The sequence below is a fragment of the Rhinoderma darwinii genome, chromosome 3 (genome assembly GCF_050947455.1).
Source record: "Rhinoderma darwinii isolate aRhiDar2 chromosome 3, aRhiDar2.hap1, whole genome shotgun sequence".
NCBI classification, from domain to species: Eukaryota; Metazoa; Chordata; class Amphibia; order Anura; family Rhinodermatidae; genus Rhinoderma; species Rhinoderma darwinii.
The window spans coordinates 419,011,834-419,025,340 of record NC_134689.1 but is presented as its reverse complement, the minus strand read 5'-3'; the positions used below and the strand labels follow the sequence as shown (position 1 = coordinate 419,025,340).

At 49.2% G+C, this 13,507-nt stretch overlaps 2 protein-coding genes across 2 annotated transcripts; one reads left to right on the top strand and one right to left on the bottom strand.

Annotated features, from left to right (window-relative positions):
- The first annotated feature begins 479 nt into the window (after window positions 1-479).
- LOC142750286 (eukaryotic translation initiation factor 4E type 2-like) lies at window positions 480-6,334 on the top strand. Its single transcript, XM_075859266.1, has 6 exons — window positions 480-682; window positions 3,410-3,547; window positions 3,628-3,732; window positions 4,447-4,599; window positions 5,424-5,560; window positions 6,050-6,334. The coding sequence occupies exons 1-6, from the start codon at window positions 614-616 to the stop codon at window positions 6,087-6,089; spliced, it is 642 nt and encodes a 213-aa protein (XP_075715381.1). The 5' UTR covers window positions 480-613; the 3' UTR covers window positions 6,090-6,334.
- On the bottom strand, window positions 6,323-11,839 carry LOC142750597 (acetylcholine receptor subunit epsilon-like). Its single transcript, XM_075859595.1, has 7 exons — window positions 11,710-11,839; window positions 11,291-11,491; window positions 10,834-10,948; window positions 10,271-10,385; window positions 9,605-9,863; window positions 8,515-8,648; window positions 6,323-6,573 (listed from the first exon to the last, which is right to left on the bottom strand). Exons 1-7 carry the CDS (start codon window positions 11,837-11,839, stop codon window positions 6,391-6,393), a joined length of 1,137 nt encoding a protein of 378 aa, XP_075715710.1. The 3' UTR covers window positions 6,323-6,390.
- Between the last annotated feature and the right edge of the window lie 1,668 nt (window positions 11,840-13,507).

The window sequence follows — 13,507 nt, the reverse complement described above, 5'->3', positions numbered from 1 at the left end:
CTGGGATAGGCTACTCTCTAGCACATCACGGACCTATCGAAATAGTTGAAGAAATGGCGAGCCGTGTCGGAATAATATGTTGCAGAGCGGAACTGGGTTAAAGGGGGGTTCCCATCTTGGATAACATCGTGTATGCGTACCCTTCATATATATCTGGCGTCCAGGACGAGGCGAAAGTCAGAGCCTCCAGACCGGGGCAAGCATGTCCATCACAGGAGGAAAAGAGGAGGCGGGTCATATACAAATGCATGCTGGGACTTGTAGTCCTACATCTGCTGATTATTATTTTTTTATGTGTCCTGCTGAGAGTTGTAGTTCCATCTGACATGTAGCAGGAGCAGTGTCATAATGAAATCGACATCTTAGCCGGATATTGCTGCTGCTTGTCATCCCTCACTATTATAGAGTAGTACACCACTACAACCAGCAGGGGGCGGCCCCGTCCACTCCAGTCATGTCTAACGCCGCGCCCCCTCCACGCACAGTGACGTGCTGACGTAATGACGGCATCGCGTCTATTCGGCCGGCACAACACTGAGTAGAGGGAACGAAAAGATCCGGGATACCGAGCGCAGGTCTTATACACAGTCCTTGGGGTACAAGGGGGCCGCACATGGGGATCTCAGGAAACGATGACGTCACCGTCCCGGAGGATGTGTCCAAGACAGCCGCAAGATCCAAGGTAGGACCCGGGCGGGGCTAACGGCCTTACTGGAACTTCCGGCGTGTGAGGGTGACGTCACTCAGTGCGCCGGAAGTTGCTGCCATGTGGGTTTGTGTCAATACTGTCTCAAAGAACACGTGTAGCAACCAAACTACTTTTTTTTTTAAATTAAGGCTGAACTGTGATTGGTTGGGCAATAAGTTTACTTGCTGTGAGCAAGTCCCGTGTGTTATTAGTGTGGGAGGGAGGCATGCTGGAAGTTGTAGTTCCACAGCAGCACTGATCACATGGCCACTCTCACATTACCATTCTGGCTCGCTAGGGGGAGCTGTTCTATGACGTCCTTATCCCAACTCTAATGGTTGTCTTCATGTCTTAGCACTATGGAGAGGTGCGGTACTGGCGTCCTCTGCCGTGTAATAGAGGACAGCGCCATTGTCACTGGTCAGAGCACGTCTAGATTATCAGAGCAGGAAACCTTAACAACTCCCCCGCCGGCTGACATGTCTGTCCCTCCTCCAGCTCCGGGTCATCTCACTGCTCCTATCTCTCATCAGTGGTGGGTTGGCCAGATTAAAGCCACATATCCTGATATGCATCACCCTCCTCCCTCATAGACACAGGAAGAGAGAAGCTGCATCACCCTCCCCCCTCATAGACACAGGAAGAGAGAAGCTGCATCACCCTTCTCCCTCATAGATACAGGAAGAGAGAAGCTGCATCACCCTCCTCCCTCATAGATCCGTGAAGAGAGAAGCTGCAGCTCTATGACCCTCCTCCCTCATAGACACAGGAAGAGAGAAGCTGCAGCTGCATACCCTCCTCCTCCCTCAGAGAGCAACTGCACCCGCTCCTCCCTCACAGAGAGCAACTGCACCCGCTCCTCCCTCACAGAGAGCAACTGCACCCGCTCCTCCCTCACAGAGAGCAACTGCATCCCCCTCCTCCATCACAGAGAGCAGCTGCATCCCCGTCCTCCCTCCCTTACAGAGTACAGCTGCATCCCCCTCCTCCTTCCCTTACAGAGAGCAGCTGCATCCCCCTCCTCCCTCCCTGCCTCACAGAGTGCAGCTGCATCCCCCTCCTCCCTCCCTCCCAGAGTGCAGCTGCATCCCCCTCCCTCCCAGAGTGCAGCTGCATCCCCCTCCCTCCCTCCCTCCCAGAGTGCAGCTGCATCCCCCTCCCTCCCTCCCAGAGTGCAGCTGCATCCCCCTCCCTCCCTCCCAGAGTGCAGCTGCATCCCCCTCCCTCCCTCCCAGAGTGCAGCTGCATCCCCCTCCCTCCCTCCCAGAGTGCAGCTGCATCCCCCTCCCTCCCTCCCAGAGTGCAGCTGCATCCCCCTCCCTCCCAGAGTGCAGCTGCATCCCCCTCCCTCCCAGAGTGCAGCTGCATCCCCCTCCCTCCCAGAGTGCAGCTGCATCCCCCTCCTCCCTCCCTCACAGAGAGCAGCTGCATCCCCCTCCTCCCTCACAGAGAGCAGCTGCATCCCCCTCCTCCCTCCCTTACAGAGTACAGCTGCATCCCCGTCCTCCCTCACAGAGTGCAGCTGCATCCCCCTCCTCCCTCCCTTAGAGTACAGCTGCATCCCCCTCCGTCCTCCCTCAGAGTGCAGCTGCATCCCCCTCCGTCCTCCCTCACAGAGTGCAGCTGCATCCCCCTCCTCCCTCCCTCACAGAGTGCAGCTGCATCCCCCTCCTCCCTCCCTCACAGAGTGCGGCTGCATCTCCCTCCCTCACAGAGTGCGGCTGCATCTCCCTCCCTCACAGAGTGCGGCTGCATCTCCCTCCCTCACAGAGTGCGGCTGCATCTCCCTCCCTCACAGAGTGCGGCTGCATCTCCCTCCCTCACAGAGTGCGGCTGCATCTCCCTCCCTCACAGAGTGCGGCTGCATCTCCCTCCCTCACAGAGTGCGGCTGCATCTCCCTCCCTCACAGAGTGCGGCTGCATCTCCCTCCCTCACAGAGTGCGGCTGCATCTCCCTCCCTCACAGAGTGCGGCTGCATCTCCCTCCTCCCTCCCTTACAGAGTACGGCTGCATCCCCCTCCTCCCTCCCTCACAGAGTACGGCTGCATCCCCCTCGGTCCTCCCTCACAGAGTGCAGCTGCATCCCCCTCGGTCCTCCCTCACAGAGTGCAGCTGCATCCCCCTCCTCCCTCCCTCACAGAGAGCAGCTGCATCCCCCTCCTCCCTCCCTCACAGAGAGCAGCTGCATCCCCCTCCTCCCTCCCTCACAGAGAGCAGCTGCATCCCCCTCCTCCCTCCCTCACAGAGAGCAGCTGCATCCCCCTCCTCCCTCCCTCACAGAGAGCAGCTGCATCCCCCTCCTCCCTCCCTCACAGAGTGCAGCTGCATCCCCCTCTTCTCTCCCAGAGAGCAGCTGCATCCCCCTCCTCCCTCCCTCACAGAGCAGCTGCATCCCCCTCCTCCCTCCTTCACAGAGAGCAGCTGCATCCCCCTCCTCCCTCACAGAGAGCAGCTGCATCCCCCTCCTCCCTCCCTCACAGAGAGCAGCTGCATCCCCCTCCTCCCTCCCTCACAGGGAGCAACTACATCCCCCTCCTCCCTCACAGACACACAGTGAAGGAAGCTGCAGCTGCATCCCCCTCCCTGATTGCACGCAGGGAAATGGGAACTACAGTCTGCTGGAGGATGAGGCTTGTCACTGAGTTGTATACATCCACATGTACTACTGATCTATGACATTATGACCGGTGCGCTTAAACTGACGGTTCTTGTGTCTACAGGAGATAGTGGTAGTATCCCCCGGGGAGCACCCGCTGCAGTATCGTTACACCTTCTGGTACTCTCGGAGAACGCCCTCCCGGCCCGCCAGCACTCATAACTATGAGCAGAACATCAGACAATTCGGCACAGTGGCATCGGTGAGTCTCCTGTGTATGGAGCGCCCCCCAGAGGTGGCAGCGTGTGCCCTCCATCTCACCCCATGTCTGCTGTATTTTAGGTGGAGCAGTTCTGGCGCGTGTACAGCCACTTAGTGCGGCCCGGTGACCTCTCAGGATACAGCGACTTCCATCTGTTCAAGGAAGGCATCAAACCTATGTGGGAGGTGAGTGCCGGGAGTCACTACAAGGGAAATATACCTAAATCTATCAATCCCGGCATCTCAGGGGTTAAACGGGTATGATTGCAGTTCTCTTCATTCCTGGCTGCTGCTGGGTGATGTGCCTGCAGGGGTTAAACCTACGTTCTAAAACTTTCTAATACACTGTTCAATATCTCACCATTCTCAAGATCTCTGCTTGCTGTCAGGGAAAAGTAAGCAGAAAAGGACCCCCTCCCTGATCACTGGATGTCCATACTGACTGCGGAGGTCCCCAATACTTGACTCAGTCCTATGTTCTGACCTAATACTTCTCACAGCTGAGGGTTTGTTACAAATGTATCCAGTCTAGATAATCCTCTGGAAGCTAAACTGATACTTTGAAGGATTTGTGCTGAGGATTGTCTAGACTTGAATACGTTGTAACAAACCCTCATATATGAAAAGTATTAGGTCAAAACAGGTTTTCAGCTTATGGGAGTAAATTAAATGTTGCAATTCACTGACCGCAAGCAGAGATCTTGATAATGGTGAGGAATTTGAACACAACGCTTATTAGAAAGTTTCAGGACTTGACTTTACATTTACATAGGACCGAGCCGGGTATTGGGGACCTCAACGGTCAGTATAGAAGCTTTAACAACCCATCACCTCTGCTACATGTGACTGACGCGTCTTCAGCTCCATTCTGTTTTATCTCCATTGGTGTTCCACCCGTAGGATGATGCCAACAAAAACGGCGGGAAGTGGATCATTCGTCTACGGAAGGGCCTGGCATCCAGGTTCTGGGAGAACATCATCCTGGCCATGGTGGGGGAGCAGTTCATGGTGGGAGAGGAGATCTGCGGGGTGGTCGTGTCCATACGCTTCCAGGTAGGTTCATACCCCTCCCCCCACACCCAGCCTCACTGGTCTTAGAGGCTATTCCTGACCTGCAGCAGCTCCGTTATCGGGATCCGGACAAGACCACCGCCCTATGCACCAGATCTCAGGGAGCGTGTCATGCCCCACCCACCTCTTGGGACATGACACGTTCCTGAGGTATGCAGAGAACTCCGCCTCTAAGTCTTAGTAATGTACAGTTATGTCAGCAGGGGCGGGTCTAAGAAGCGTGTCATGCTCCGCCCACCTCACTCCCTGCATTGGATAGGGCGGGGTATGACACATTCCTCTGACTCCGCCTCCAGAACTCAGCAATGTACAGGTATGTCAGCAGGGGATTACACGAAGCGTGTCATGCTCCACCCATCACACACTGTGTATTATATGGGGCGGGGCATTGCACATTCCTGAGGTATGTAGAGAACTCCGCCTCTAAGTCTTAGTAATGTACAGGTTTGTCAGCACAGGCGGGTCTAGGAAGCGTGTCATGCCCCGCCCACCTCACTTTCTTCATTGAATGGGGTGGGGGATGACACATTCTTCTTAGGCATGTAGAGGACTCCGTCTCTGTGTCTCAGTAATGTACAGGTAAGTCAGCAGGGGCGGGTCTCAGGAAGCGTGTCATGCTCCGCCCCTTCACTCTCTGCATTGGATAGGGCGGGGCATGACACATTCCTCTGATGCATGTAGAAAACTGTAATGTTCAGGTATGTCAGCAGGGGCGGGTCTTGGAAGTGTCATGCCCCGCCCACCTGACTCTACATCATGGAGAGGACTCCCGCTCTGTTGCATTGTCTGTTTTCATCCCCCTGCAGGAAGACATCCTCTCCATCTGGAACAAGACGGCCAATGATCAACTCAGCACGATCCGAATCCGGGACACACTGAGGAGAGTCCTCAACCTCCCTCCAAACACCATCATGGAGTACAAGACCCACAACGACAGCCTCAAGTCAGTGCCCCCCACCCCCCAGCTATTATATCCCTTATAACCTGGGTAGTGTGGGATCTATAAAGGCGTATCTCTAATCTTTGCCATTTTCAAAATCTCTGCTTGCTGTTAGTGGAAGTATTCCTGTTTCCATTCAGAAGCTGAGGACCTGACCTAGTCCTGCTCTCACTTCTGATGGGTCTACTACACTGTTTGACAGCAAGAACAGTAGAGAGATTATTGCTGTGACTAACTGATACACTGTAACAGCCCCCCAGTTGTGTGAGCAGACCTAGGTAAGGACCGTTTGTGAAGGCAGTCCAGAATGCTTCCATTCATTGACTGCAAGAAGAAATCTGGTACGTGGTGAGGAATTGAATGAAAACGTTTACATCTGAGAACCCGTTGCGACCTAGTCCTGCCCACACAGCTGATGGCTTGTTACAATGTATCCCCGCAGGTAGCGGATTGGGATTATCTCACACCCTCTCATGTTTCTATTTCCCGCAGAGACAACTCAAGTTTTAGGAACACAAAACTCACTCTCTAGTGACCGCCCCACCAGACTGTTCATTCATCTCCGCCGGGGGTCCGGGTGCCCTGCGCTGTGTGAGGACGACGTATAGAGGGGTCTGTACTGGACATCCATGGGGTCCTCCTTCGTCACTGGGCGCTCATTGCTTGGGCTGAGAGGACCCTCTAGCTGTCAGACGGGTCTCCGGACGATGCCGTTTTTCGTTGTTGTGGCGTTTTTTGTAATTGAGACAAATTAGGACAATAAAATATTTTCCAGCAGTTTTTCTGGTTTTATTACTCCAGCGTGGATGGAGCTCCCCCTGACCAGCAGGACCCTAACCTGCCGTGGTGGAGCAAGGGGGGAAGACGTGGTCACCACTCGGGAAGGGACGCTCCGGAACATTGTTAAAATGTCCCATGAAAAAGATGGCCAGGGTCCCCACCACAAAGAGGGGGAGCGCCCCCCAAAAGCACAGAACGTCCAGCACCTTCCCGATCATGACCCAGTTCTCCATCTCCTGATGGGGGAGAAAAAGAGAGTGACGTGAGGTCTTATTCAAAATAGCCGCCATACAGTCACACAGAGAGGATGGCTGCAACGGAGGGTGGAGACTCTATTATGTACAGTGACTTAACCAACAGAATAGTGAGTGCAGCTCTGGAGTATAATACAGGATGTAACTCAGGATCAGTAATGTAATGTATGTACACAGTGACTCCACCAGCAGAATAGTGAGTGCAGCTCTGGAGTATAATACAGGATGTAACTCAGGATCAGTACAGGATAAGTAATGTATGTACACAGTGACTCCACCAGCAGAATAGTGAGTGCAGCTCTGGAGTATAATACAGGATGTAACTCAGGATCAGTACAGGATAAGTAATGTAATGTATGTGCACAGTGACTCCACCAGCAGAATAGTGAGTGCAGCTCTGGAGTATAATACAGGATGTAACTCAGGATCAGTACAGGATAAGTAATGTAATGTATGTACACAGTGACTCCACCAGCAGAATAGTGAGTGCAGCTCTGGAGTATAATACAGGATGTAACTCAGGATCAGTACAGGATAAGTAATGTAATGTATGTACACAGTGACTCCACCAGCAGAATAGTGAGTGCAGCTCTGGAGTATAATACAGGATGTAACTCAGGATCAGTACAGGATAAGTAATGTAATGTATGTACACAGTGACTCCACCAGCAGAATAGTGAGTGCAGCTCTGGAGTATAATACAGGATGTAACTCAGGATCAGTACAGGATAAGTAATGTAATGTATGTACACAGTGACTCCACCAGCAGAATAGTGAGTGCAGCTCTGGAGTATAATACAGGATGTAACTCAGGATCAGTACAGGATAAGTAATGTATGTACACAGTGACTACACCAGCAGAATAGTGAGTGCAGCTCTGGAGTCTAATACAGGATATAGCTCAGGATCAGTACAGGATAAGTAATGTAATGTATGTACACAGTGACTCCACCAGCAGAATAGTGAGTGCAGCTCTGGAGTATAATACAGGATATAACTCAGGATTAGTACTGGATAAGTAATGTAATGTATGTACACAGTGACACCACCAGCAGAATAGTGAGTACAGCTCTGGAGTATAATGCAGGATATAACTCAGGATCAGTACAGGATAAGTAATGTCATGTATGTACACAGTGACTCCACCAGCAGAATAGTGAGTACAGCTCTGGTGTATAATACAGGATGTAACTCAGGATCAGTACAGGATAAGTAATGTATGTATACAGTGACCACCAGCAGAATAGTGAGTGCAGCTCTGGAGTATAATACAGGATAAGTAATGTAATGTATATACACAGTGACTCCACCAGCAGAATAGTGAGTGCAGCTCTGGAGTATAATACAGGATATAACTCAGGATCAGTACAGGATAAGTAATGTAATGTATGTGCACAGTGACTCCACCAGCAGAATAGTGAGTGCAGCTCTGGAGTATAATACAGGATGTAACTCAGGATCAGTACAGGATAAGTAATGTATGTACACAGTGACTACACCAGCAGAATAGTGAGTGCAGCTCTGGAGTATAATACAGGATGTAACTCAGGATCAGTACAGGATAAGTAATGTATGTACACAGTGACTCCACCAGCAGAATAGTGAGTGCAGCTCTGGAGTATAATATGGGACCATTACAAAACTTGGACCGAGGGTAAAGTAGATATAAAGTCCCTGTCCTCTCCTATTGATATGAAATGGCTCAGTGTAATGCTTTGTTTCTCCTGTGGGGGCGCTGCAGGGACATTGAACACTTACTGCCAGGTTTCCCCACAGATTACAGCTGATCACTGGGGGTTCCAGCAGGAGGACACTTTGTGATCTGCTTAATGTCGAGGGATCCAACAAGTGGTGATTGTCCGGAGCAGAGGGCCCCATTAAGCGGTCAGCTATGGGGTGGTCTTGTATCTGTGTCACACTCACCGCGCCGCACTTGTTCTGCTCTTTGGTGCTGCTGGTGATGAAGTTGCACGCCTCCACACATTCCTTTATTTCCGGGGCGCAGTGGGCCAGGTTCTTGAACAGCGGAGTGGTGACCCCAACGTCAAAGCCGTCCACTGTAACGTAGGAATACAATGAGCTACACAGTGCCACATTATTAGGCCCCGCCCCATTCGTCAGTTCTGTTCCTCACTATTTACTTGACTGTTTCTCTGACTCCTTTACCTCCTGTCTTCTCCCCAGACATCAGCTCTTTATACTTAAAGCAACAGCTCCACATCAGAATATCAGGAAAAAAACAATATAGAATACTGGAAACTTATCATTACTGAATTACATCATTACTCCAGTCACATCCAGAGCTGCATTCATTCTGTTGCATATGTCCTATACTCTAGTAACATGCAAAGCTACATTCGCAATTTCCGTTACATTGTTTTATACTCTAGTCACATGCAAAGCTGCATTCATCATTCTGCTGTTACATTATATCTTACTCTAGTCACATGCAGCGCTTCATTCACAATTCAGCTGTTACATTTTCTTATACTCTAGTCACATCCAGAGCTGCATTCACAATTCTGTTAGTTTCTAGCTGTCTGTCAGTCTACATAAACTCGCACTATCAATACTGCCCCATACCTGTTCTGAGCATACTCTACTGTAATGCACTGTAATTACATAATTACTCCAGTCACATCCAGAGCTGCATTCATCATTCTGCCATTACATATGTCTTATACTCTAGTCACATGCAGAGCTGCATTCACAATTCAGTTGTTACATTTTTCTTATACTCTAGTCACATCCAGAGCTGCATTCATCATTCTGTTCCTACATATTGCAGATGTAGTGTTCACTCCAGACACAGTAGTAGAAAAATAGAGCATGCCATAACCCCATATGGAATTTTAACGAAGCTGTTAGGACCATGTCTATCAGCCTGATTGTGAATACAGCTCTGGATGTGACTAGAGTATAAGACATGACATAACTCTGGATAAGTGAAGCAATGTGTAGTAGTGGAGCTGTGCTGTAGGCCTCCTGCAGCTTCCTCCCACCCTCTCCTTACCTATCTGCCACCTCCACTGCCCCTTCCTGCCTTTGGGTCCCTTTTCTTCACCTCTGTGGCCCCGGTCGTCCCGGCTCATCCCATGCCGCTCCCTCTGCCGCTCAAACATCAGCTCGCTCCGCGGCTTCCTCAGAACATACTCCTCAGCCTTTAACATTATGCCCAAGGAGCTCTTCCTCCTCTCCCGCGGGGTCTCCTCCTCTTCCTCACAGGGCTCAATCTTCATCTGCAGGTAGCGAGGTAACACCTCCAGGAGCCTCTGCAAGAGACTGAGTATTAAATCCTGACTATTATATTGCCCCCGATTACATACCGGGCAGGCAGCCCACACTCACCCCGTTCCCCATCTTTTACTGCCATGTGCATCATAAGGTAAGGAACTTCTTAAAGGAGCAGTTCCAGCCCTCAGAAAATTAAATTTCTGCACTTAATGTTTCTGCCACTAGATGGCGCATTAGAGTTAGGCTCTATAGAACTCCTAGGTGCTCAGTGCTGCTCATGAAACTTGTGGCCAGGTGTGGTATTGCAAATTAAACATTGTTCCCTATTATCAGCCGTTTCAAGCTGGGGATAGGCTGACTAGTTTTCTTCAATGGGATAACGCTGCTGCCAAATTATAAGCATCCGACTATAGGGTTAGTGGCTCTTTAAGAGGGAATTCCTCACGTGCTTGATGGTCGCTGTCAGGTTGTGGGTGTTCGGCGTCCGCAGTGATACGTTGAGGACAATCACGCAGCTAAGGACAATGATCGTTGACACAATCATCACGAAGATCAAGTACCTGCAACAAAAACTAGATGTTATTCCCCTAATCTGCAGAAGAGGGTGCAGTGCTTATCAGAGCTCAGCTAATGGGCTAGGGGTGTGTCTGTCAGCAGAGTGTTGACAGATTCCAAGTAACAACCAATAGAATTGTTAATGCAGCTTTCAGTCCCGTTATTCTAGTCAACGTGTGCTACTCCAGTCACACATAATGCTGCATTTAAAGAGTTCTGCTTAAAAATGTGCTGACCTAGACATCCTGAGCAGCCTAGCTCAGATACGATGATGCACTGATCACTGATGCATTGCATTGTAGGAGATGTGTAAATGCCACCTATACCAAAATACAGCATAGGGATTGTGAATGCAGCTTTGGATGTGACTAGAGTAAAGTACACTATTAAATGATGGTGAGAGGTGAATCCTGATGTTGGAGTGTGGCTTTCTGTACCTGTAGTATCACTTACTTTCCAATTAGTGGGACACTCAGGGAAGTTTCCGGGACCTTCTGAGCGATGAGGAACAGGAACACAGTCTGGGCCAGGAGAACTGATATGGACAGTGTACACTTCTGACCTCCAGCTGGAGAATGAGACGTGTGAGGGCAAAGATGAATCAAAAGATCTTGTCCGATAAGGGCCAGAAGATAAATTAAGGTGAAGTTGTCCTTTAAGGATCTTTTTTGGCCAGTTTTAAGAATTTTTTTTACCCATTTCCCCCAGAAATAGCGCCACTTTTGTCCAAGGGTTGTGTCTGGTATTGCAGCTCCGTTTCATGGAAGTGAATGGGGCTAAGCTGCAATACCAGACCTAACCTTTGGACAAGAGTGGCGCTGTTTCTGGAAAAAACAATGCAAACTTTTTTATTAGACAACCCCTTGAAGTCATTTGATCATTGACCATCATTGGTTAGTGGTTTTCTTACCTTTGGCCGGTAGAAAGTAGACCAGCACCACCAGGGAGGAGATGAGGACACAAGGCACGATGATGTTGACAATGTAAAAAAGAGGTTTTCTCTGGATGATCAGACCAAAGATAATCTGTTGATATTGGAGGTCGTCCTCCGTGTAGCCATGGTTCATAAATTTCCATGCTGGACAATGTTTTATGGCCCACTCCCCATTTTCTGAAAGAGAGGAGAACATGGCTGGTAGACCTGGTAGACAACAAGGTACAGAGATCAGCAGCCAACGCCCCTGATCTTCTCGCACCTTCAACTTGTGTATTATTGGAGGTTTCAGACACTTCCAATATCTCCAAACTTGGTTGAGATGAAACAACCAGTGGAAATGTAAAAAATCTAAGGTCTATGGACAGGTTTGGGTTTACTGTACCCGACGGTACCTGTGAAAGCCTCCGGATCAATATCAACCATCTCCAATGGTTCCCCGCTGTCCGCACTTGCCAGCTGCAGGTCCACTTCTTTGGCGTTGTAGGTTTGTGATCTACATGAGAGAGAGTATTCAAAACTCATCGAGATATACATATGTGCCACGCGCCGCAGCACTCGATGGCCCTGCTCTATTTGCGTAATCTAGCATCGTGGTTGAACTATTGTTATTCCCAGACACTTCTACTTCACAATAAAAACACTTACTGGTGACCGGGACAAATGTAGAAGATAATAATAATAAGACTTACAGGTGACCGGGACAAATCTAGCAAATAATAATAATAACACTTACAGGTGACCGGGACAGATCGAGGAGATAATAATAATAACACTTACAGGTGACTGGGGCAGATCTAGCAGATAATAATAACACTTACAGGTGATCGGGACAGATCGAGCAGATAATAATAATAACACTTACAGGTGACCAGGGCAGATCTAGCAGATAATAATAACACTTACAGGTGACAGAGCAGATCTAGCAGATAATAATAACACTGAGGGTATGTTCACAAGGCCTATTTTCGGCCGTTTTCCAGGCCATAAACGCCTGAAAAACGTCCGAAAAATCGGAAGCAGAACGCCTCCAAACATCTGCCCATTGGTTGCAATGGGAAATACGGCGTTCTGTTCCGATGGAGCATTTTTCGCTGCGTTTTTTTATGCGTAAAAAAACGTCCGCAAAAAAGAAGTGCAGGACACTTCTTGGGACGTTTTTGGAGCCGTTTTCCATAGACTCTATTGAAAAAATGTCCAATAACGGACTTAAAAAACGCTGCGAAAAACGCTGCGAAAATCGTGAGTGGCACAAAAAACGTCTGAAAATCAGGAGCTGTTTTCTCTTGAAAACAGCTCCGTATTTTGAGACGTTTTTGACTCTGTGTTTGAACATACCCTTATAGGTGATGGGAAAAATCCAGCAGATAATAATAGAACTTACAGGTGACCGGAACAGATCTAGCAGATAACTCAGGTGAGTGGGGCAGATCTAGCAGATAATAACACAGGTGAGTGGGGCAGATCTAGCAGATAACTCAGGTGAGTGGGGCAGATCTAGCAGATAACTCAGGTGAGTGGGGCAGATCTAGCAGATAATAACACAGGTGAGTGGGGCAGATCTAGCAGATAACTCAGGTGAGTGGGGCAGATCTAGCAGATAATAACACAGGTGAGTGGGGCAGATCTAGCAGATAATAACAATTACAGGTGACCGGGCAGATCTAGCAGATAATAATAGAACTTACAGGTGACCGGGCAGATCTAGTAGATAATAATAGAACTTACAGGTGACCGGGGCAGATCTAGCAGATAATAACAAGTGACCAGAGGAGATCTAGCAGTTAATAATAACATTTACAGGTGACCGGGCAGATCTTGCAGATAATAATAACAATTACAGTTGGCCAGAGCCGATCTAGTAGATTATAATAGCACTTACGGGTGACCGGGACAGATCTAGCAGATAATAATAATAACACTTACAGGTAACCAGGGCAGATCTAGCAGATATTATTAACACTTACAGATAACTGGGGCAAATCTAGTAGATAATAATAACACTTACATGTGATCAGAGCAGATCTAGCAGATAATGCTAACACTTACAGGTGACTGGGGCAGATTGAGCAAATAATAATAACACTTACAGGTGACCGGGGCAGATCTAGCAGATAATAGTAACACTTACAGATGACCGGGGCAGATCTAGCAGATAATAATGACACTTACAGGTGAACGGAGCAGATCTAG